Genomic DNA, 18,797 nt, shown 5'->3' with positions numbered 1-18,797 from the left:
TGTGAAAAATTGTGCATCTTGAATCATAAAGTAGGGTAATAATAATGGTGAGACTGAAACAGTGATGATGATAAACCCTCCCTTTTCGTGAAAACCAGCACTCTTAGGTTCTACTATGGAAGAACAGATCACCACACCCATTTTAGAGATTAATCTGGAAAAAATGTAGCTAAAGCCCTTCATTCATAAATACCTCTTTTGGGATTTTTCCAAAAGAAATAAATGTGTGTGTGTGTGTGTGCAAAGACAGTAACAATCTATAATAATTAACTAATTAATAATACAGTGCACCCATTGCCACTGTTTTAAAGCACTTGAGATAAATGAACTCTCGATATTGACCCTATGAACTATTGTTTTCTCTGTTTTGTTGATGGAGAAACTGTGACCCAGATGACTTGCAGGAAGTTACACAGGTAGTAAGCAGTGAGGCACAAGACCTTCCATCTTCAGAATCCATATTCTAAACCACTATTCAGGGCTGGGTAAAAGTAGGTTTATGGTTATGAGTATGTGAAACCCAGAGTTTATTCTTGTATTATTATTTATTAATTATTTTATTATTTATGTGTCTTATTTCCACACAAAGAACTATAAACCTACTTTTGTTCACCCCTGTATCTTACTCCCTCTGAAGTTATAAGGATGTTTATCTCAGCACTGTTTATAATAACAAAAAAAAAATTGAAAACAAACTAATTTTCTAGTAATAGAAGACTATTAATTTTGGTATAATCATATAATGGAATACTATGCATTAATCAAAAGTGGCATCAAAGAATATTTAATGAACTTGAAAGATGTTAACAATATCATAATTATAAAAGGTAGATTAAAAACTATATGCACCACATGATTCGATTTTTAGCAATATATTAGAATGAACCAGATGAAACTGTCATTAATTTAGGTAAAAAATGGGTGAATACCAGCAATTATATATGGCTGAATCTAACATCTGGGGAAGGATGGAGAAGAGGGATAATGAGAAAGACAAAGACAGAGAGACATACTGAAAAGTTCTAATGTAGTCTGACCAGTGGTGACACAATAGATAAAGTGTTGACCCGGAACACTGAGGTCACTGGTTCCAAACCACTAGGTTTTGAGATGGGCTCATCAGCTCATCTCCTGGGTCTTAAGGGTACACATGATTTTTATTTTATTCACTTGGGTTAACTAGATGTTCTACAATCAACATGCATCCTTTTGGCACTAGGAGAAAAGCAAGCAGAACATTAGGTTTTAAGTGGTTTGATCTGCTGAGAATTTATATGGGGCCAGGTTCCATGCCCCAGGCTTTACACACCTCTCTCCAGTCTTCACAGCAGTTACAAGGTGGGTATCACTATCACATTTAGCACACAGAGGGTATTTAGAATGAAAACAGTTCAGTAAAATGTTCAAAAACACCCCCCTAGTAAGTGGTGGCATCAATATTCAAATCTAAGACTTCCTGCAAACAAAAGTCCAAGCACTTTTCAAGAGACCATTCTGCTCCTGAGGTAGAAAAATTCTATATTTTGGTTAAACATGATATCCTACAATTTTGTTTTTTGTCTAATATGAACCATTAAGACAGAGCAACATACGATAAGACCTCCATGAGCAAGCCTAAGGAGTCAGCCAATGACTCGGTATCTAGGGACACTGAACAAAACTCAATGCAAACAAAAAAGCCAATAACTCACTGTGAAAATACTATTGAAATCATTAGCTTTTGAAGTACACAGACCTGACCACTAGGCCCCCATATCACCTGGAATGTGGCTGGCACTCAAGATACATTTGGTGAATGAATAAATGTGCTTGTGAATGTAGAGCACTACAAGCTTCACAAATAGAGAAGCCTGTAAAACCATCATAACAATTCTAGGTGCATTTCTCTTCTCCTAACCTACTTCTAATCCTCAGTCTAGTTTTTCATGCAAAGGACATGCAGAGAGAGAAGGGGTTCTAAGACAGACTGAGTGTCAAACATGTGTCGGCTCTATGCAGCGATTTTATTTCAACCTCACAATAACACTCAATGTTATCAGGTATCATTATTCCAACGTGTCATGTGCAAAATAGACTCAGGATAATTTGCTCAAAGTCACTCAGTGCTCAAGGGACAAAAGCAAGGGATAAAGTCCAACCTATCAAGGCCTCCAAAGCTGTGATCATCAAAATGTTAATAGTAGGTTTATCAGAATAGTTTCTTTTTTTTTTTTTTTTTTGTATTTTTCTGAAGCTGGAAATGGGGAAAGACAGTCAGACAGACTCCCGCATGCGCCCGACCGGGATCCACCCGGCACGCCCACCAGGAGGCGATGCTCTGCCCCTCCGGGGCGTCGCTCTGCCGCGACCAGAGCCACTCTAGCGCCTGGGGTAGAGGCCAAGGAGCCATCCCCAGCGCCCAGGCCATCTTTGCTCCAATGGAGCCTTGGCTGCGGGAGGGGAAGAGAGAGACAGAGAGGAAAGGGGGGGGGTGGAGAAGCAAATGGGCGCTTCTCCTATGTGCCCTGGCCGGGAATCGAACCCGGGTCCCCCGCACGCCAGGCCGACGCTCTACCGCTGAGCCAACCGGCCAGGGCCTATCAGAATAGTTTCAATAAGGAACATCCCAACATGTCCACAGCCACACAAGGTATTAACAAAAAACAAGACATTAGGAAGCATCTTTGAATAAAAAGAACACAGATGACTAGACAAAGAATAAGGAATGGAGCACAGTTAGAGATAAACAGAAAAGCCACAAGGAGAGACCATGACAGAAAGAACAGGGGCAGGTTAATGCACTGTTTCATCCAAAGGATTCAATTACAACAAAAATCCGAAGTGAAAGGATGAAGTCCTTTTTCTCTTCGGGAAAGGGTGATGGACTCATGTTTATCATCAAGTTCGCGTTGTTCCAAAGTTTACCAATCACCAGCTGGCTCGAGAAGGCAGCAGGATGATTTAGCATCAGACACGCCTGGCCCCCACCGGCCACTGTCACTTCACAGCATGGCACCTTGAGCAAGCCCCGACCTTTCTTCTACTTTATTTTCTTCTTGGAGCACATTAACTACACAAAAAGTGCTTGTTGTCGTGCGGGACACAGCACAGGCTGAACAGCAGCAGATATTTTATTCTATGGTTGGCATACTGAAACATCCAACCCAAAAGAAAGAGCAGTCAAGAAAAACATCCTCCAGCTGTGTGTGAAGCTGGACTAACAGGCTTGCCGTCGGTTTGGATTATTTGTTGGTCTTGCATGAAACATTCCTGCCAAAAAAAAAGACAACTTGGTTCTCACAATGGGAATTTCAAAAACAAATTTTCCAGTAACTCCATGAAGTAAAAACAAGCCCTGGTATCACCCCTTTTCATCCGTTTTTACAAAGCCATTTGGAAAAGGCTCAGGATTGCAATGAAACCCTGCCTTTTACATCGCAGGCTTAATTGCCAATTCAGAAACAGAAAGAGAGAGAGAGAGAGGAAGAGAGAAGCCACAAACACGACAACAGTGTGGTGATTGCTGGGGGGAGGGGGAAGCAGAGAGAGGGAATTTTATGAGGAATAAATGGCGATGGGCACAGACTTGCCTTGGCGTGATGAGCACACTATACTGTGTACAGATGATGCCTTGTAGAATTGTGCACCTGAAAGCTGTATAATTTGTTAACCAGTGCCACCCCAATACAAGAGAAAGAAAAAACTGGATTTAGAAATTTCCCACTTGCTGAAGATTAATGTGTCCAGAGGTTTATGCCATGGGGCCCAGAAATGGAATACAACAAACACGAACTTCTTAGTCATCCTCCCTTTTAGCGTAAAAAATAATGCTCATTAATAAAATCTAGAGAATCTTGCCATGTTAGTGGGCACCAACTCCAATGACTTAATTTTGCCTCAGGTAATCTAGGCCCACTAAGATCACAGAGCAGCTTTGAAGCACACTTTGAAACATAAAACTTTTTTTTTGAAAAGCAGCTGGTTCTGAATCACAGAGAACAATAAAAGTGCCCCATTCTAGAGAAGAACAAAGTCTAAATGAACAGGCAGTTCAGTTTATATTCGCTGGGTTTTTTGTTTTGTTTGTTTGGTTTCTTTTGTTTGTTTGGGTTTTTTTTTTGTCTTGCTTTAATATCTCTAAGAAATCAAACTGTAGAATTATATGAGGTTCAAGAACCTTGTGGATACACCTGTACCAGATACAGCAGGATAATTTATTGAACCTTGGAACTCAAGTTTATCGAAAAGAAAGTGAAGTCAGCTATTAATACATGACTACCCTCACCAGGGCTGCTGTTTGAAGGAGCTAAGACTGTAAGTGCTCTTAACAGGTAAATGTCAAGTATCTGTTAGGATGCATCAGTCAGCTATACTAACTTGAAAATATCTTTTCACCTGGAATCTTGCCATGATGTTGTCCATTGACTAACAAAGTTTGTGACTAGGAGAGTAATTAATAGGGAAGAAATCTGACCCTTCATATTTTAATATATAGACAAAGCACAAATAAGTGACTTTTAAGAAAATATCTCTCTACAGGGTGAGTGTCTTTTAGAAAAGATCAAGATAATTTTATGTCTCAAAGGACAGAAAAACACAGTTCCTGAAAGACGCGCCCTTTCTTCCTAAGTTTTGTTTCCCTCGGTATCTTTTATCTCCCTGTGATCTTGTTCCCTGTGCTTCGGGCTAACAAGGCTCTGCTGTGTCGTCCCCATGTAGAAGAAAAGATCCTCATTCAAAACATCAAGTGCTTTAAAAATAAAACAACTCTGTAAAGCTTCTCCATCCATGAAGAAGAACAATAAAAATGTATTTTCCAGATCCCCCAAAAGCACTGAAACCTATGTCTTTCACATGTCAAAAAAAACCCCGCTGGAGTGCTGACACAGTGCCAACAGTCACTGCGGACAACCACCCAGAGCTGTTTATATTAATATTATTCAATGGCCGAGGGACCTTTATTCTTCTTTTAAGAAAATGTTTGCTAAATAAATTTTCAAAGCAACACTGTCATGTTATAACTTCAGTGTATGCTTCTCTCAAATGATAAACCGGCAAAAGGAGCATGAAATTTTTATTCTTTAATGTGTCTAAATAGAAATGTTGATGTCCCTCTATGAGAGCATATTGATGACTCTATTCACATTGCAGGAAAATCTCAAGGATATAGACTGTCGGCTGGGGATTAAGACAGGGATTTGGGGAGGATTACAGATAGTTACTGAAGTCAAAAGAAAAACAATAAGCTCAGAAGTCATCACAGGATGTCTTGCTTTCTATAAAGGCTTGCCATATTTTCATTCTTTGCTCATTTATTCTCTCATTACAAACAAATTAAGCATCTTCTATGGCAACTAAGTTTTGTTTGTTGAGCACTTCCTACTTGCTCCTGCCTAAGACATGCTCTGTAGCTAAGATTTCTTATCTATTAGAAGAGACTTGTCAACAGTAACGTTTATCACAAAAGATGGTGCTAAGTGTTGCCATGCATAGGGTGCTTGAGAAACACAGAGGATCTATGTGCATTGCACCTCTGGGCAGAGGGAGAGGTGGCTTCCAGAGGAGGTGGGAAAGGACCTATATGCATTGTACCTTTGGGCAGAGGGCACCCTTCCCCACCTCCTCTCCTCCCCTCCCACTCCCCCATGTTTCCCTCCCCCTGGTAACCACTTCACTTTTATCTATGTCTATGAGTCTCAGTTTTATGTCCCACTTATGTGTGAAATCATACAGTCCTTAGCTTTTTCTGATTTACTTATTTCACTCATTATAATGTTCTCAAGGTCCATCCATGTTGTCGTAAATGTCCCTATGTCATCATTTCTTATGGCTGAGTAGTATTCCATTGCATATATGTACCACATCTTCTTTATCCAATCCTTTATCTAGGGACACTTTGGTTGTTTCCATGTCTTGGCCGCTGTGAACAATGCTGTGATAAATAACAATGCATGTGTCTTTATGAACCATTGGTTTCAAGTTTTGGGGGTAGATACTCAGTAGAGGGATTGCTGGGTTATATGGTAGTTCTATTCTTAATATTTTGAGGAACCATCATTCTTTCTTCAATAATGGTTGTACTAATTTGAATTCCCAACAGCAGTGAATGAGGGTTCCTTTTTCTCCACAGCATCTCCAGCACTTGTTATTATAGTACCTGTTTTGTTGAGAATAGCTAATCTAACAGGTGTGAGGTGGTATCTCATTATAGTTTTGATTTGCATCTCTCAAATAACTAGTGAAGATGAGCATCTTTTCCTATATCTCTTGGCCATTTGTATGTCCTCTTGGGAGAAGTATCTGTTCAGGTCTTCTTCCCATTTTTTAATTGGATTGTTTGCTTGTTTGTTGCTGAGTTTTGTGAGTTCTTCATATATTTTGAATATTAACCCTTATCGGAGCTGTTGTTTGCAAATATCACCTGCCATTTAGTTGGCTGCCTATTTGTTTTGTTGTCAGCTTCCTTTGCTTTGCAGAGTGTTTTAAGTTTAATATAGTCCCATTCATTTATTTTTGCCTTTATTTCCCTTGCCTTTGGGGTCAAATTGTTCTCTACGACCAAGGCCCATGAACTTAGTACCTATGTTTTCTTCTATGCAATTTATAGTTTCATATCTTATATTTAGGTCTTTGATCCATTTTGAATTAATTTTTGTGCATGAGGACAAACTGTAATCAAGTTTCATTCTTTTGCATTTGGCTTTCCAATTGTCCCAGCACCATTTGTTGAAGCGGCTTTCTTTTTCCAATGTATGTTTTTGGCTTGTTTGTTGAAGATTACTTGTCCATATATATGTTATTTTATTTCGGGCTCTCAATTTTGTTCCACTGGTCTGTATGTCTTTTTTTCTGCCAATACCATGCTGTTTTGAGTACCATGGCTCTATAGTATAATTTGCAGTCAGGTAATGTGATACCTCCAACTTCATTTTTTTTCCCTCAGGATTGCTTTGGCTATTTCAGTTTCTTTATGGTTCCATACAAACCTGGTAATTTTTTTATTTCTTTTAAAAATGACATTGGGATTTTGATGGGGATTTTATTAAATTTGTATATTGCTTTGAGTAATATGGCCGTTTTTACTATGTTGATTCTTCCAATCCATGAGCATGAAATATTTTTCCATTTCATTGTGTCTTTTTCAATTTCTTTCAATAATGTTTTGTAGTTTTCAGTATACAGGTCTTTCACATCCTTTGTTAACTTCATTCTTAGGTGTTTTATCTTTTGTTGTTGTTGCAATTATACAAGGAATTTTTTTTTACTTCATTTTCCAAAGTTTCATTGCTGGCATATAGAGAAGCAATAGACTTTTGTATCCTGTGACTTCACTGTATTGGTTTATTGTTTCTAATAGTGTTTTGGTGGCATCTTTGGGGTTTTCTATATACAAGATCATATCATCTGCAAAACGCGATACCTTTACTTCTTCTTTCCCCATATGGATGCCTTTTATTTCTTTCTCTTACCTGATTTCTCTGGCTAAACTATGTTGAATAAGATTGGAGAGAGTAGGCAGCCTTGTCTTGTTCCTGATTTTAGAGAAAAAAAAGCCTTCATTTTTTTTACCACTTAGTATGATAGTAGCTGATGGATTGTCATTTATGGCCTTTATTATATTGAAGTACTTTCCTTCTATTCCAATTTTATTGAGTGTTTTTAAATATAAAGAGATGGTTATCTCATTGATGGCTTTTCTAAATCTATTGATTGAATCATATGATTTTTGTTCTTTGTTTTGTTGATACGGTATATTATGTTGATCAATTTCCATATGTTGAACAATACTTGTATTCCTGGAATGAATCCCACTTGATCATGATGTATTATTTTTTTAATATGTTCTTGTATTGAGGCAAAGTCAGGGAAGGCCTCTCCTAGTGGCAGCACTTAGTCTGAGACCTAATTGTCCTGAAGACATCAGCCACATAAAGATCCAGGGAGAAGCCTGACCTATGGTGGCGCAGTGGATAAAGCACTGACCTGGAAATGCTGAGGTCGCTAGTTCGAAACCCTGGTCTTGCTTGGTCAAGGCACATATGGGAGTTGATGCTTCCAGCTCCTCCCCCCCCCTTCTCTCTCTCTGTCTCTCCTCTCTCTCTCTCTCTCTGTCTCTCCCTCTCCTCTCTAAAATGAATAATAAAAAAAAAGATCCAGGGAGAAGACTGTTCTAGGCCGAGGAAACGTCAAGAGCAAAGGCAGAAAAGAAAGTATTATATTTCAAGAAAAAAAGGCAGAGGCCGAGCCACGTGATAACCAGAGTGGCAGTGGGATTGCAAGGGTTCAGGGAAACAGTGTCGGACAGATCAAGCAGAACTTGGTGGATCAAAGTCAGGGTTTTGGAGTTTACTCCAACTATAACGGGAAATACTGAGGAGTTATGAGAAGGGGAGCGGCATGTTCTGAAATACATTTTTTATAGGTTACCCGTTCTCACTGTTCTTACTAGAGACAAATGACTCCAGTGGGGCCTGAGTAGATGCAGAAGAAAGAAGACTACTGTGATCACCAATTAAAAGAGCAATTCTACTTCTGTGTATTTATCTGAAGAAACCTGAAACACTAAATTGAAAAGATATATACAAACCATATGTTCACTGCAGCATTGTTTATAATAGCCAAGATATGAAAGTAATATAAGTGTCTATCAATAGATGAGTGAATAATGAAGTGTTACATTTATATACAAGGGAATATTACACAGCCATGAAAAGAGAATGAAATCTTGCTAGACCTAGAGAGTATTGTGCTGAGTGAAATAAGTCAGAGAGAGGAAGACAAATGCCATATTATTTCACTTATATGTGCATCTAAGAAATAAAATATAAACAAGCAGAACAGAAATAAACTCATAGATAGAAACATTCTGACTATTGCCAAATGGAAGGGAAGTTGGGAGAATGGGTGAAAAACGTGAAGGGATTTAGAAGTACAAACTGGCAGTTACAAAGTAGACATGGAAATGTCAAGTACAGCATAAAGAATATACTATAGATAATAATGTTGTAATAATTGTGTATGGTGTCAAATGGGTACTAGATTTATCAGAGTGATCACTTCACAAGTTACACAAATATCTAATCACTAAGTTATATACTTAAAACTAATATAATATTGTACATCAACTATAATTTAAAAATAAAAAGTTATTCTAAATAAATATATTTAGTGACTAAAAAATGATAGAATATCTAGAGCTTCCAAATTAAGCAAAACATAGCAGATATTTTAAATTGCTGTCTGTGAGAAAAAGAAAAGGATATGTCTTAATAAAAATCTATTTTGCCTCTAAAAAAAAAAAAAAAAAGAGGATGGAGGCATGGATTTGAATGGCAGCAGTAGAGACAGTGAGAAAAGGCTGGATTTTGTTATATTTTCAGGTTGAGCCAAGATTTTCTGATAAGTGGTTGTGGAGGGATATTACACAAAGAAAAAATAGAATAACAAAAAACCAATAAATGATGTGGAATAGAGTTAAAGAACATGACAGCCCAGCTTTGTCCTTATACCCACTGCCAGTGAACTGACTGGTATGAATAACATAAATGTAGTGTTCTCACTGTGCCAGCAGCAATATAAACCAGACCAAATGCATGTGGAAAAGACGGACATCCATGGTCACAGGTAGAAATCATATACACACACACAAAACTGCACCAGGGCTGTCTGGGGAGCCATCTAGCAAGTGACTATGTAGAGAGGCTTCTGCAGGACACAATGAGATGGCCACTTAGAACCACCTATCCGGTCTCCAGTCTAAAGACCACACTGATGTTGAAAAGTCTGGTGGAAGTCCATTCGTTACACAAGAAAGTGCAAGTACCATTTATTTAGCCTTTATTATGCTGCCAGGCACAGTGTTGAACACTGAACAGGCATTGTGCCATTTAATCCTCACGAGCAAACGAAGTAGATGCTCTTCTCCCTGGTTGAAACACGGGGAAAGTTAGGCTCAGAAACCGCACAGAAAGGAGAGCAGCCAGGACTACTGAAATTCAGTTCCAACATGGGGAGGAGGCAGTTCTGCCCCTCTGGAGAGCAACTAAGAACAGCCCAGATTTCAGACTCCTTCAGAAAGGCAAAATCAGCAGTTTCTGTTTGTAACCTCTATCAAAATATTTGGGCAGTCCATCAGTAAAATTGCTTTCAGACAGTTCTGCCCTGAATGCAATCCTTCCCATCCCTCATCACTGCCCTGTCCTCATGCTAGTGAACCCAAATGATCCACTCTTACTCTTGCTGCCCCATCGACCTGATTTCTAAAGTAATTCTGACAGAGAGATGGGCATGTTAATGACTTGCCTCCGGGACTGGGCTCTGAGTGCCTTCTCTCCCCAGACAATATCGACCTGACTATTGTGTCCAGTCAATAAATCTTTACAACAAATCTTGCTGGGGAGTAAGGCAGCTTTTTTGTGCCTTACCACTTCTGGCTTGTAATATTCTGCAAATGGATTCCCCACTCCAAATATCCTGCAGGCAAAGTCTCATTACTTACCCAGTGTTTCACAGTGCGCTTGCTTTATAGAAAAGGTTATCAGTGTTCCTGCCACGGAACCTGAAAATGCTGAGCCTGTCTTGCCTCCTAGGCATATTTTCACTACTCCCACGTACATTTAAGTAGAAATGCTCTTGGTGACCAAACAACTCCACTTTGGATTTTCTAAACCAAAATTAACTTCCATTTTTTGCCTCTATTGGGTCCTATTGTCAAAAGCATTTGAAAACAATTTGCTGGCTGCTGGTTGATTCAGGACTTTCCTGTAGTTTTGGATGTGCCTGATAGCCAGAAGAGAAATAAATATCTCTAAAGACATTTAGAAAATCATGAATAGGATTATACAGGTTGAAAGAACAAGTGTATTATTGTAACTCATACAAAAGTTTTAAAGGGTTTCCAACACAAGGCAAGGTCTCAGGGATTGCATATATGTTTGGTTATTAGAATAAACCACTCATAGAATCACAGACTTGAAAGGGATCGTAAATATAATCTGGCCCAGCATTCTTAATATTCCAAATGAGGAAATTAAAAATTACAAATGAGGCTAAACAAACTGGTGTCATTTGAAATTCATCATCTGCAATGTTAGTGTACCCTCAACATCTCTCGGGAAATTTATGTTAATATTTGTCTGGTGTTTTCAGCCCTGCCTCCTGCTCTCATTCCTCTTAGTACCCCTTGTCACTTTCACCAAACCCCTTTCCAGCTTCAGGAGTCACCATACCTTGTGGTTAAAGTTATTGGCTCTGAATGTGAGTCTGTCTCCACCATTTACTACATGTATAAACTTAGGTAAGTCATTTAATGTTTCTGCATCGCCATTACAAGAATTGTAACCAGCTATCTGTCTGTTGTGAACATTAAATGCTATCCCTGTAAAGCCTTTATAATGATGCTTGGCACACACTGAGCGCTCAGTAAAGTAAAACTACCTGTCATCATCATCATCATCATCATCATCATCAAGTGACCCAACTCTGCTCTCCTTAGAATCAGCAGATTCTCTTTCCCCCAAGTTTACCAAGAGAAGAAAGATCATCAAATATGAATTCCCTCACCACGCAGCACCCTGATACCAGAAACCTATGGACATCCCTGCCCGACACTCTGTCCCTCTCATTCTCTTGGGAATGGGAAGCACTTCTTCCTGCTAATCAGTTCCTGGGATCCCATCCCACCCCCCAACTGTCTTCTCAGGAGCCTGTTCTTTCACCTAAATGGTCTTCTCTCTCAACTGAATCTCCAGCTTCTCTGTTTACACCTCCCTCTCAGCCTCTAAATATTTTTTTACCTTAAAACATAAATAAAATCAAACAATCACAAAACTTTCCTTGAGCCTACATTTGCCTTTTTACTGGTTCCCTCTTTGTTCCTCCTCGTTGGCTTCTCAGCTAAGTTTCTAGAAAAATTCTCTATATGTCGTCATCTTCTTTTCATTACCCCTCACTCCAGAGCAATTCATTATGTCCTTCTTGCCCAAGTCCACCCAGAAAATCTCACACTACCTACGCAACTCTATTTTATGGTTCCTCAACCCACCGCTATGACTGAGGCTGTTCCCTTGCTCAGGATGAAACATTCACACTGCTGTCTACTTTTCTCTAAGCATGAGCTTTACTGCTTTATTCCACATTAGTTTCCTTATCCCCAGCATCCAATACAGTTCCTTGCACACAGTAATCACTCAGTGGAATTTTGCATCATGAATACATGAATGACCTTCTTAGAATCATATAGAATCATATGGTTCATTTAATCTAATTAAATGGAACAAACATGTACTGTGCTCCAACATCTACCAGGCACAGTGGAGGCTACAGAGATTAATAACACACAGTGCCTGCCCTCCAGGAGTTGTTTGTCATACAGGGAGGGAGGAAGAAGAACAGAAGATTGATGATGGGACTGAGAAATTGATGGGGGAGGGGTAAAGAGAGAGAACAGGAATGAGCGGAGGGAAGGGAGCAATGGGAGCGATGGAGGTAAGACAGATTGATGTCGTATAGGCTAGGGTATACGTTAGGATGTCAATAAAAGTAAAATATGTGTGTGCTTTGGTAAAAAATCATTTAATCAAATTTAAAAAGAAGCAATATGTCCAAGTCTAGTCAAATAAATCTTGATTTCACTCCAGGGGAAGAAAATCTGCACAGTTATCTGACACACCTGGGTTTTTTTTATACAGAGAATACATTGAGATCCAGAACGCTGACTGTATATCACACATAAGAATCTTCCTCGTCACTGACAAAGTAAACAGATTAACTCTCCAAGGGAAACCTTTGTAAATCTGTGCATGTGAAGTTACCTGTTAGTTCCTTAATCATCCAAATATATTAGGAAGAAAACAAAGACAGAGAGATAGTCCTGTGTGACGGTTATCAATTTACTGCCATCTGGTTATTTTAGCCTCTTAATATAAATAAAAGTACTTACTTGTATGGATGAAATTGTTGATCCTGATCATCAAGAAGAGAGTGGGTTGCTACCATACAATAGAAGAAAGGAAAACTATGGTCTGGAAACCAAGGGGAGTACCTCTCAAACTTCCATGCCCATTAACAAGGGTTAATAGAAAACATGAACAATTTTTTAAAAAGGCAAGACAGGCCTTGGCTGGGTAGCTCAGTTGGTTAGAGCATCGTCTTGGTATGCCAAGGTTGCAGGTTTAATCTCCAGTCAGGACACATGCAAGAATCAAGCAATGACTGCATAAATAAATAGAACAACAAATCAATCTCTCTCTCCCCCCCCCATCAATCAATCAATCAATCAATCAATAATTTTAATTTATTTAAAAAATAAAAAGACAGGACAATTGAGAATTCAATTAATTCAGGAATGAAGGTTTAAGCCCCTCCACCATGGAAAGAACTCCCAGCGGTGGGGTCTGGGCTGAGAAGGGTCGCATACACAGTGCTGCGTGGAAGGAGGAAGCCACACGCAGTTACAGCCGTGTGACTAATTCCAGAAAAGGAGCCTGTAGTCGTTACTATTTTCTATTAGCTTGTTATATCGATATGTTCATTTGTAGGTGCTATTTTCTTTTTTCTTCTCTTTTCTTTTTTATTTTATTTTATAAACAAGTTGTTAGACATTAACCTTAGTAACTAGGTAGCAATAGTCAGTAAAACTATGACTAAATTTGAGGGAAAATTGCCTGACCAGACAGTGGCGCAGTGGATAAAGCATCGGACTGGGATGCGGAGTACCCAGGTTCAAGACCCTGAGGTCGCAAGTTTGAGGGCAGGCTCATCTGGTTTGGGCAAAGCTCACCAGCTTGGACCCAAGGTCGTTGGCTTGAGCAAGGGGTTACTCGGTCTGCTGAAGGCCCCTGGTCAAGGCACATATGAGAAAGCAATCAATGAACAACTAAGGTGTCACAACAAAAAACTGATGATTGATGCTTCTCATCTCTCTCCATTCCTGTCTGTCTGTCCCTATCTATTCCTCTCTCTGACTCTCTCTCTGTCTCTGTAAAAAATAATAAAAAAATAAATTTGAGGGAAAATTAATTTAATCATCAATGGGTACACAACTATTAGTATTTGTATCTCATATAAAGAGTGAGAAGGTCTTTCCTCTGAAGATGGGTAGAGCATGAAGTAAGGAAGTGCTCTAAACAAACAAACAAAAGCAGAAGTGTGGGGACAGGTCAACAGGACACAGGAGCCACCTGAAGGAACTCCCAATGTCCAAAGTTGAAACAATTTGAGCAGAGAAATAACACAATACTGGTTTATAACTCAAAATATCAATAAATATACATGAGTCCATACTGACATAAATAAGTGATTGAATAAATAGGGGAAAGACAAATCTTCCTTAAAGAGAGTTCCAAATAACGTATGTAGGTATTCAGCCCTCACAGACTTGAGCTTAATTCTTTCTCTTTACCCTTGAGGGCAGGCTAGACTTAGTGACTTGCTTTTTAAAGAACAGAGTAGGGAAAGGGAAGAATAGTGACTTTATGTGGAGAAACCTGACAAACACTACACATCAGGAAGGTTAACCAAGAGGTGACATCATCAGTGATGTGATATGAATGTCAAGATAACCCTAATGTGATGTCATGAGAAGGGCACTTCATCTCTGTGGTATTCTATTCAAAAAACATAACCCCAGTGTCATCAGGAGAAAGATAAACGTAGACTGAGGAACACTCTCCAGGATAGCTGGCTATTACTTTTCAAGATTATCAAGGTGAGGGAAAACAACTGAGAAATTGTCAAAGACCAGAGGGGTCGGGAAGACATGACTAGGAAAAGCAGCGTGGTCCTCTGGATTGGATCCAGGGATAGAAAGAGGACATTAATAGAAGAACCGATGAAATTCAAATAAAGACTCAGGTATATTGGAACTCTCTATCTTTGCACCTTTTTGTAAATTTAAAACTGTTCCAAAATAAAAGCTTTACACACACACACACACACACACACACACACACACACACACTATGTGGTTTCTGTCTCCTGACTGGACTCTGACTGATACAAGAAACTACTCTGATTATTAAAGCAATTATTTTATAGATCTAATATATATCATCAAACATACTGCTCACAAAAATTAGGGATATTTAAAAATAAATATAAAATGATGAAATATCCCCTAATTTTCGTGAGCAGTATATATGTATAAGAATAATCAAAGAAGAGGGGACATAGGAATAGAATCTTTGAAATTTAGGCCATTAACTCCGTTACTCAGTAGATTCTAGTAATTTACCAGAAAATGCATTTTATTTCAAGAATTACTTGGCCTAGAGTAATAAATTATGTAACTCCTAATGGATGATATTAGAGTAACTGCCACAGACAAAACCCAGGTAACCAAGACCCAGCGCTCCAGCTCTGAATAGCATTTGTCTTATATCCTTAACAAGGCGTCAGAAATATTTTTCTCCAAGCATCTTTGAAGACATCAGCTATCTGTCCATGTTTATATATGCTTTTGTTCACTATAAAGAAGCCGAGACATGAGTTATAGAGAATAAACTCAAAGTTGTGCAAATATCACCTTCCAGGATTGAAAGAACATTTGTTCTCAGAATTCTAGAGCCTTCCTTTAAAAGTTAAGTCAACTGCAAAATAAAATACTATATTTTCGAGAAGGCCTAACCTGCAAGAGAAAAGCACCAGTTTTGTTTTCCACAAGGCCTAAACCAGTCCTGGAGAGCCGGAAACCCATGTAGGCTTTTGTTTTGTTTTTCACACAAACACTCTTCAGTCTGATCTCTTGGCTTGACATGGGCGGCAGTCCTTATGAGACAAAGTACGAAGATAGCTAAAATGATTCCACTGCATTCTTGCCCTAGAATTAGTAACAAACTTCACTTTTCAATTGACAAATATTACATCCACCCTTCTCTTTTTCCACTAGTTTATATAATAATGTTATTTTTCCTCAAAATGTGTAGGCACGACTGATTTTTAAGCTGGAAAAGTTAATGAAAGCCACATCACAGTTGAGGTCAGTTGGCCAGAAAAATGGACCTGAGCCAAATCCCACATCCCAAACATTCTGCCTCAACACCATGTGAACAAAATGCCCACTCTCCTCCCGATCTCCAACAGAAGCAAAACAAACCCTGTAGGACAGTTAGCCCTTAGAATTGGAAGCTGGTCAGGAGCGCACACGCACACGCACACACAGACACACACACACACACTCCCTGTTTAAGACACAACAAGAAGACTCTTTTACACAGAATGCTCTGTGCACAGACGCAGGGACAGCCAAGAGACCACAAAACTGAAACAAGTAATTCTATTAAGATAAAGAGGCATTTCTCAATTCTAAACGTAAGCAAGTAAAAATCTTTAAAACCAGATTACCTAGATAGCTTGCTGTCCTCTGGGACTAGTTTCAGAAAATTGTTTTGTATAAATGAGGACACATTTGTGTTGTCACGAGAGATTGCTACTTTTTAAAACTATTTTTTTTCTTTCTTTAAACATAAGAGTTCGTGCCTTACAATTTAGCTGCACTCTGATTCTTTCTCATATTTTTCAAGGCTTAAAAGAGGTGTGAAGGAGCAGGAAGTGAATACAATTATACACACAGCAATGATTTAGCCAGAAAACTTCACTTTTAACTGTGAAATTTAGAAAAGCAACTGTGTATTGCGTGGCATTCCATCATTTAATACTCAATAAAGAATATGACATTTTAAGTACAACCTGCTAATCGTCCAAAATATCATTATCTTAGAGTTATAATTCTAACACAACAAAGACAGAATATATACTTATTATGTTTAATTTAATGCCAAACTGTTTATGAATTTTTGTTTACTACCAATATTTCTCCCCAAAGTTATCTTAGCAAGTGCTCATTGTTTGCTTCTCAGAACGCAGAGAAAATTAGGTTAGGCATTGAAAATATCAATTTTACTTCCAAGTTATAACCAATAAGTGGTAAATTTTAATCACCAAGAAAGTATCACCGATAAATCAACAAGTAAAAACATGAAGTTAGAATACAATAGCTATATTACCACAAATGCCCTACTCTGGCAAATACATTTGTACTTATAGAAGAATCAGCATCACAGTATTGAAATCTCCTTTTCCCAGGTCCCTTCTCTCTACCCAGTTAACAACAGCTCTGTGTAGAATACATGCACAGATTTAAAGGAAACGGCATTAATGAGTGGGGTCGGGAATCCACACCACATTGTGCGTAGGGATGAAAAGGGAAACCCCCTGGTTCAGGGTAATTTGCAGACAAGGGGGTCCTTACAGCACAAACATCCTGAGACAGACAACAGCAGGTGCAAACTCACCACTGGAGCAGTTGGTGCCCCCCCAGCCAGGCTCACACTGACAGGTGTTTGGAGCAATGCAGCGACCGTGGACACATTTATCAGCACAGTGGGCTGTCAGAGAGAAGAATCAATCAAATAAGGAAAGTTGGCACGAGAAAACCCCCCCAACAACACAGCTGTTTCACATCCCGGTTTCAAGTATCACTTAAAAACAACATGCATGCTTGATAATTTTCTCCAATCCATTCCCCAGCCCTCTGGCAGTCTGCGGTGTAACCAAACAATTCCCCTTCCTATTTTTGATATCTCCAAATAAATTCCTTCATTTCTACTATGTAATTCTACTTCATGCTAAATTAGGGAAGAAGTTTCAAGGAAACCTGCCTAATCCACTTAAAAAAAATTATCAGTGACTACCAAATATATCCCCTTTGTTTCGGGAGAAGCACATATGACTGTGAGCGCAGAAACAAGCCCCAAAGCAAGATATTAGGACTCTGGGTTGACAGAGCCGACCGAGAGGTATCCCCTGTTATCTTCACCTCAGAAACAACAGTCAGATTTCTTTGCGCACATGTCATTCACAACAATGACATAGCGAACCTACATGCCTTTTGCCTATTGGAGAAGATTATTTAAAAAATGTCACCGAGGCCTTAGGAAATAATATATCTCAATTCCTCCTGCATTTGTGACCCAACCCATGGAGATAAGGGGTATCATTGGAAACATGAGTGGATGGAGAGTGTGATGATTTCCAAAGCAGAGTTCAGTGGACTGATAGAAAGGGATATCAAAAAAACTGTTCTGGGTTCGATTCCCGGCCAGGGCACATAGGAGAAGCGCCCATTTGCTTCTCCACTCCCCCCCCCCCCTCCTTCCTCTCTGTCTCTCTCTTCCCCTTCCGCAGCCAGGGCTCCATTGGAGCGAGGATGGCCCGGGGGGCTGGGGATGGCTCCTTGGCCTCTGCCCCAGGCGCTAGAGTGGCTCTGATTGCAACGTAGCGACACCCCGAAGGGGCAGAGTATCGCCCCCTGGTGGGCAGAGCATCGCCCCTGGTGGGCGTGCCGGGTGGATCCCGGTCGGGCGCATGTGGGAGTGGGTCTGTCTCTCCCCATTTCCAGCTTCAGAAAAATACAAAAAACAAAACAAAACAAAAAAAACTGTTCTGTGCTGAACACTAGTGAGTATTACCTTCAACCTCAGTGCCACTCACACTCATTAAACATTTTTTAAAATACCGGGATATATGAGTAATTATGAGAAGAGTTTGGGGTTAAGATATTCCAAAATTTTATGAAAGGATGAGATAAAGTATGCTTTAGAGATAAATTTTAATTTATGTCTTATTACAAAACAAAACAGGTCTACTGTCCAAACATAAAATACCAATAAGTAAAATAAACCTCATCTCCAGTTCCAACAACTAATAACATTTTTGTGTAGGTAGAAACTTTCAGGAAATTTTTTCCTATATATTTTTTCTCCTAAAGGAAAAGAAAAATAGGATCATTGTATTTTTCAATTTTCAATTCACATAACATA

The 18,797-nt window shown here is 39.1% G+C and overlaps 1 protein-coding gene across 3 annotated transcripts in view; it reads right to left on the bottom strand.

The window, feature by feature from the left end:
* MEGF10 (multiple EGF like domains 10) overlaps positions 1-18,797 on the bottom strand; it is a 195,641-nt gene that overhangs the window by 74,100 nt on the left and 102,744 nt on the right. For all 3 annotated transcript variants that reach the window (XM_066274255.1, XM_066274256.1, XM_066274257.1), the window contains exon 5: positions 17,271-17,363. In XM_066274255.1, coding sequence (XP_066130352.1) covers positions 17,271-17,363 — 93 coding nt within the window. The remainder of the gene's footprint in view (positions 1-17,270; positions 17,364-18,797) is intronic.

Source organism: Saccopteryx bilineata, chromosome 4 (genome assembly GCF_036850765.1).
Source record: "Saccopteryx bilineata isolate mSacBil1 chromosome 4, mSacBil1_pri_phased_curated, whole genome shotgun sequence".
Taxonomy (NCBI): domain Eukaryota; kingdom Metazoa; phylum Chordata; class Mammalia; order Chiroptera; family Emballonuridae; genus Saccopteryx; species Saccopteryx bilineata.
Note: the sequence above shows the minus strand (reverse complement) of the source record. Positions and strands in the feature narration are given on the sequence as shown.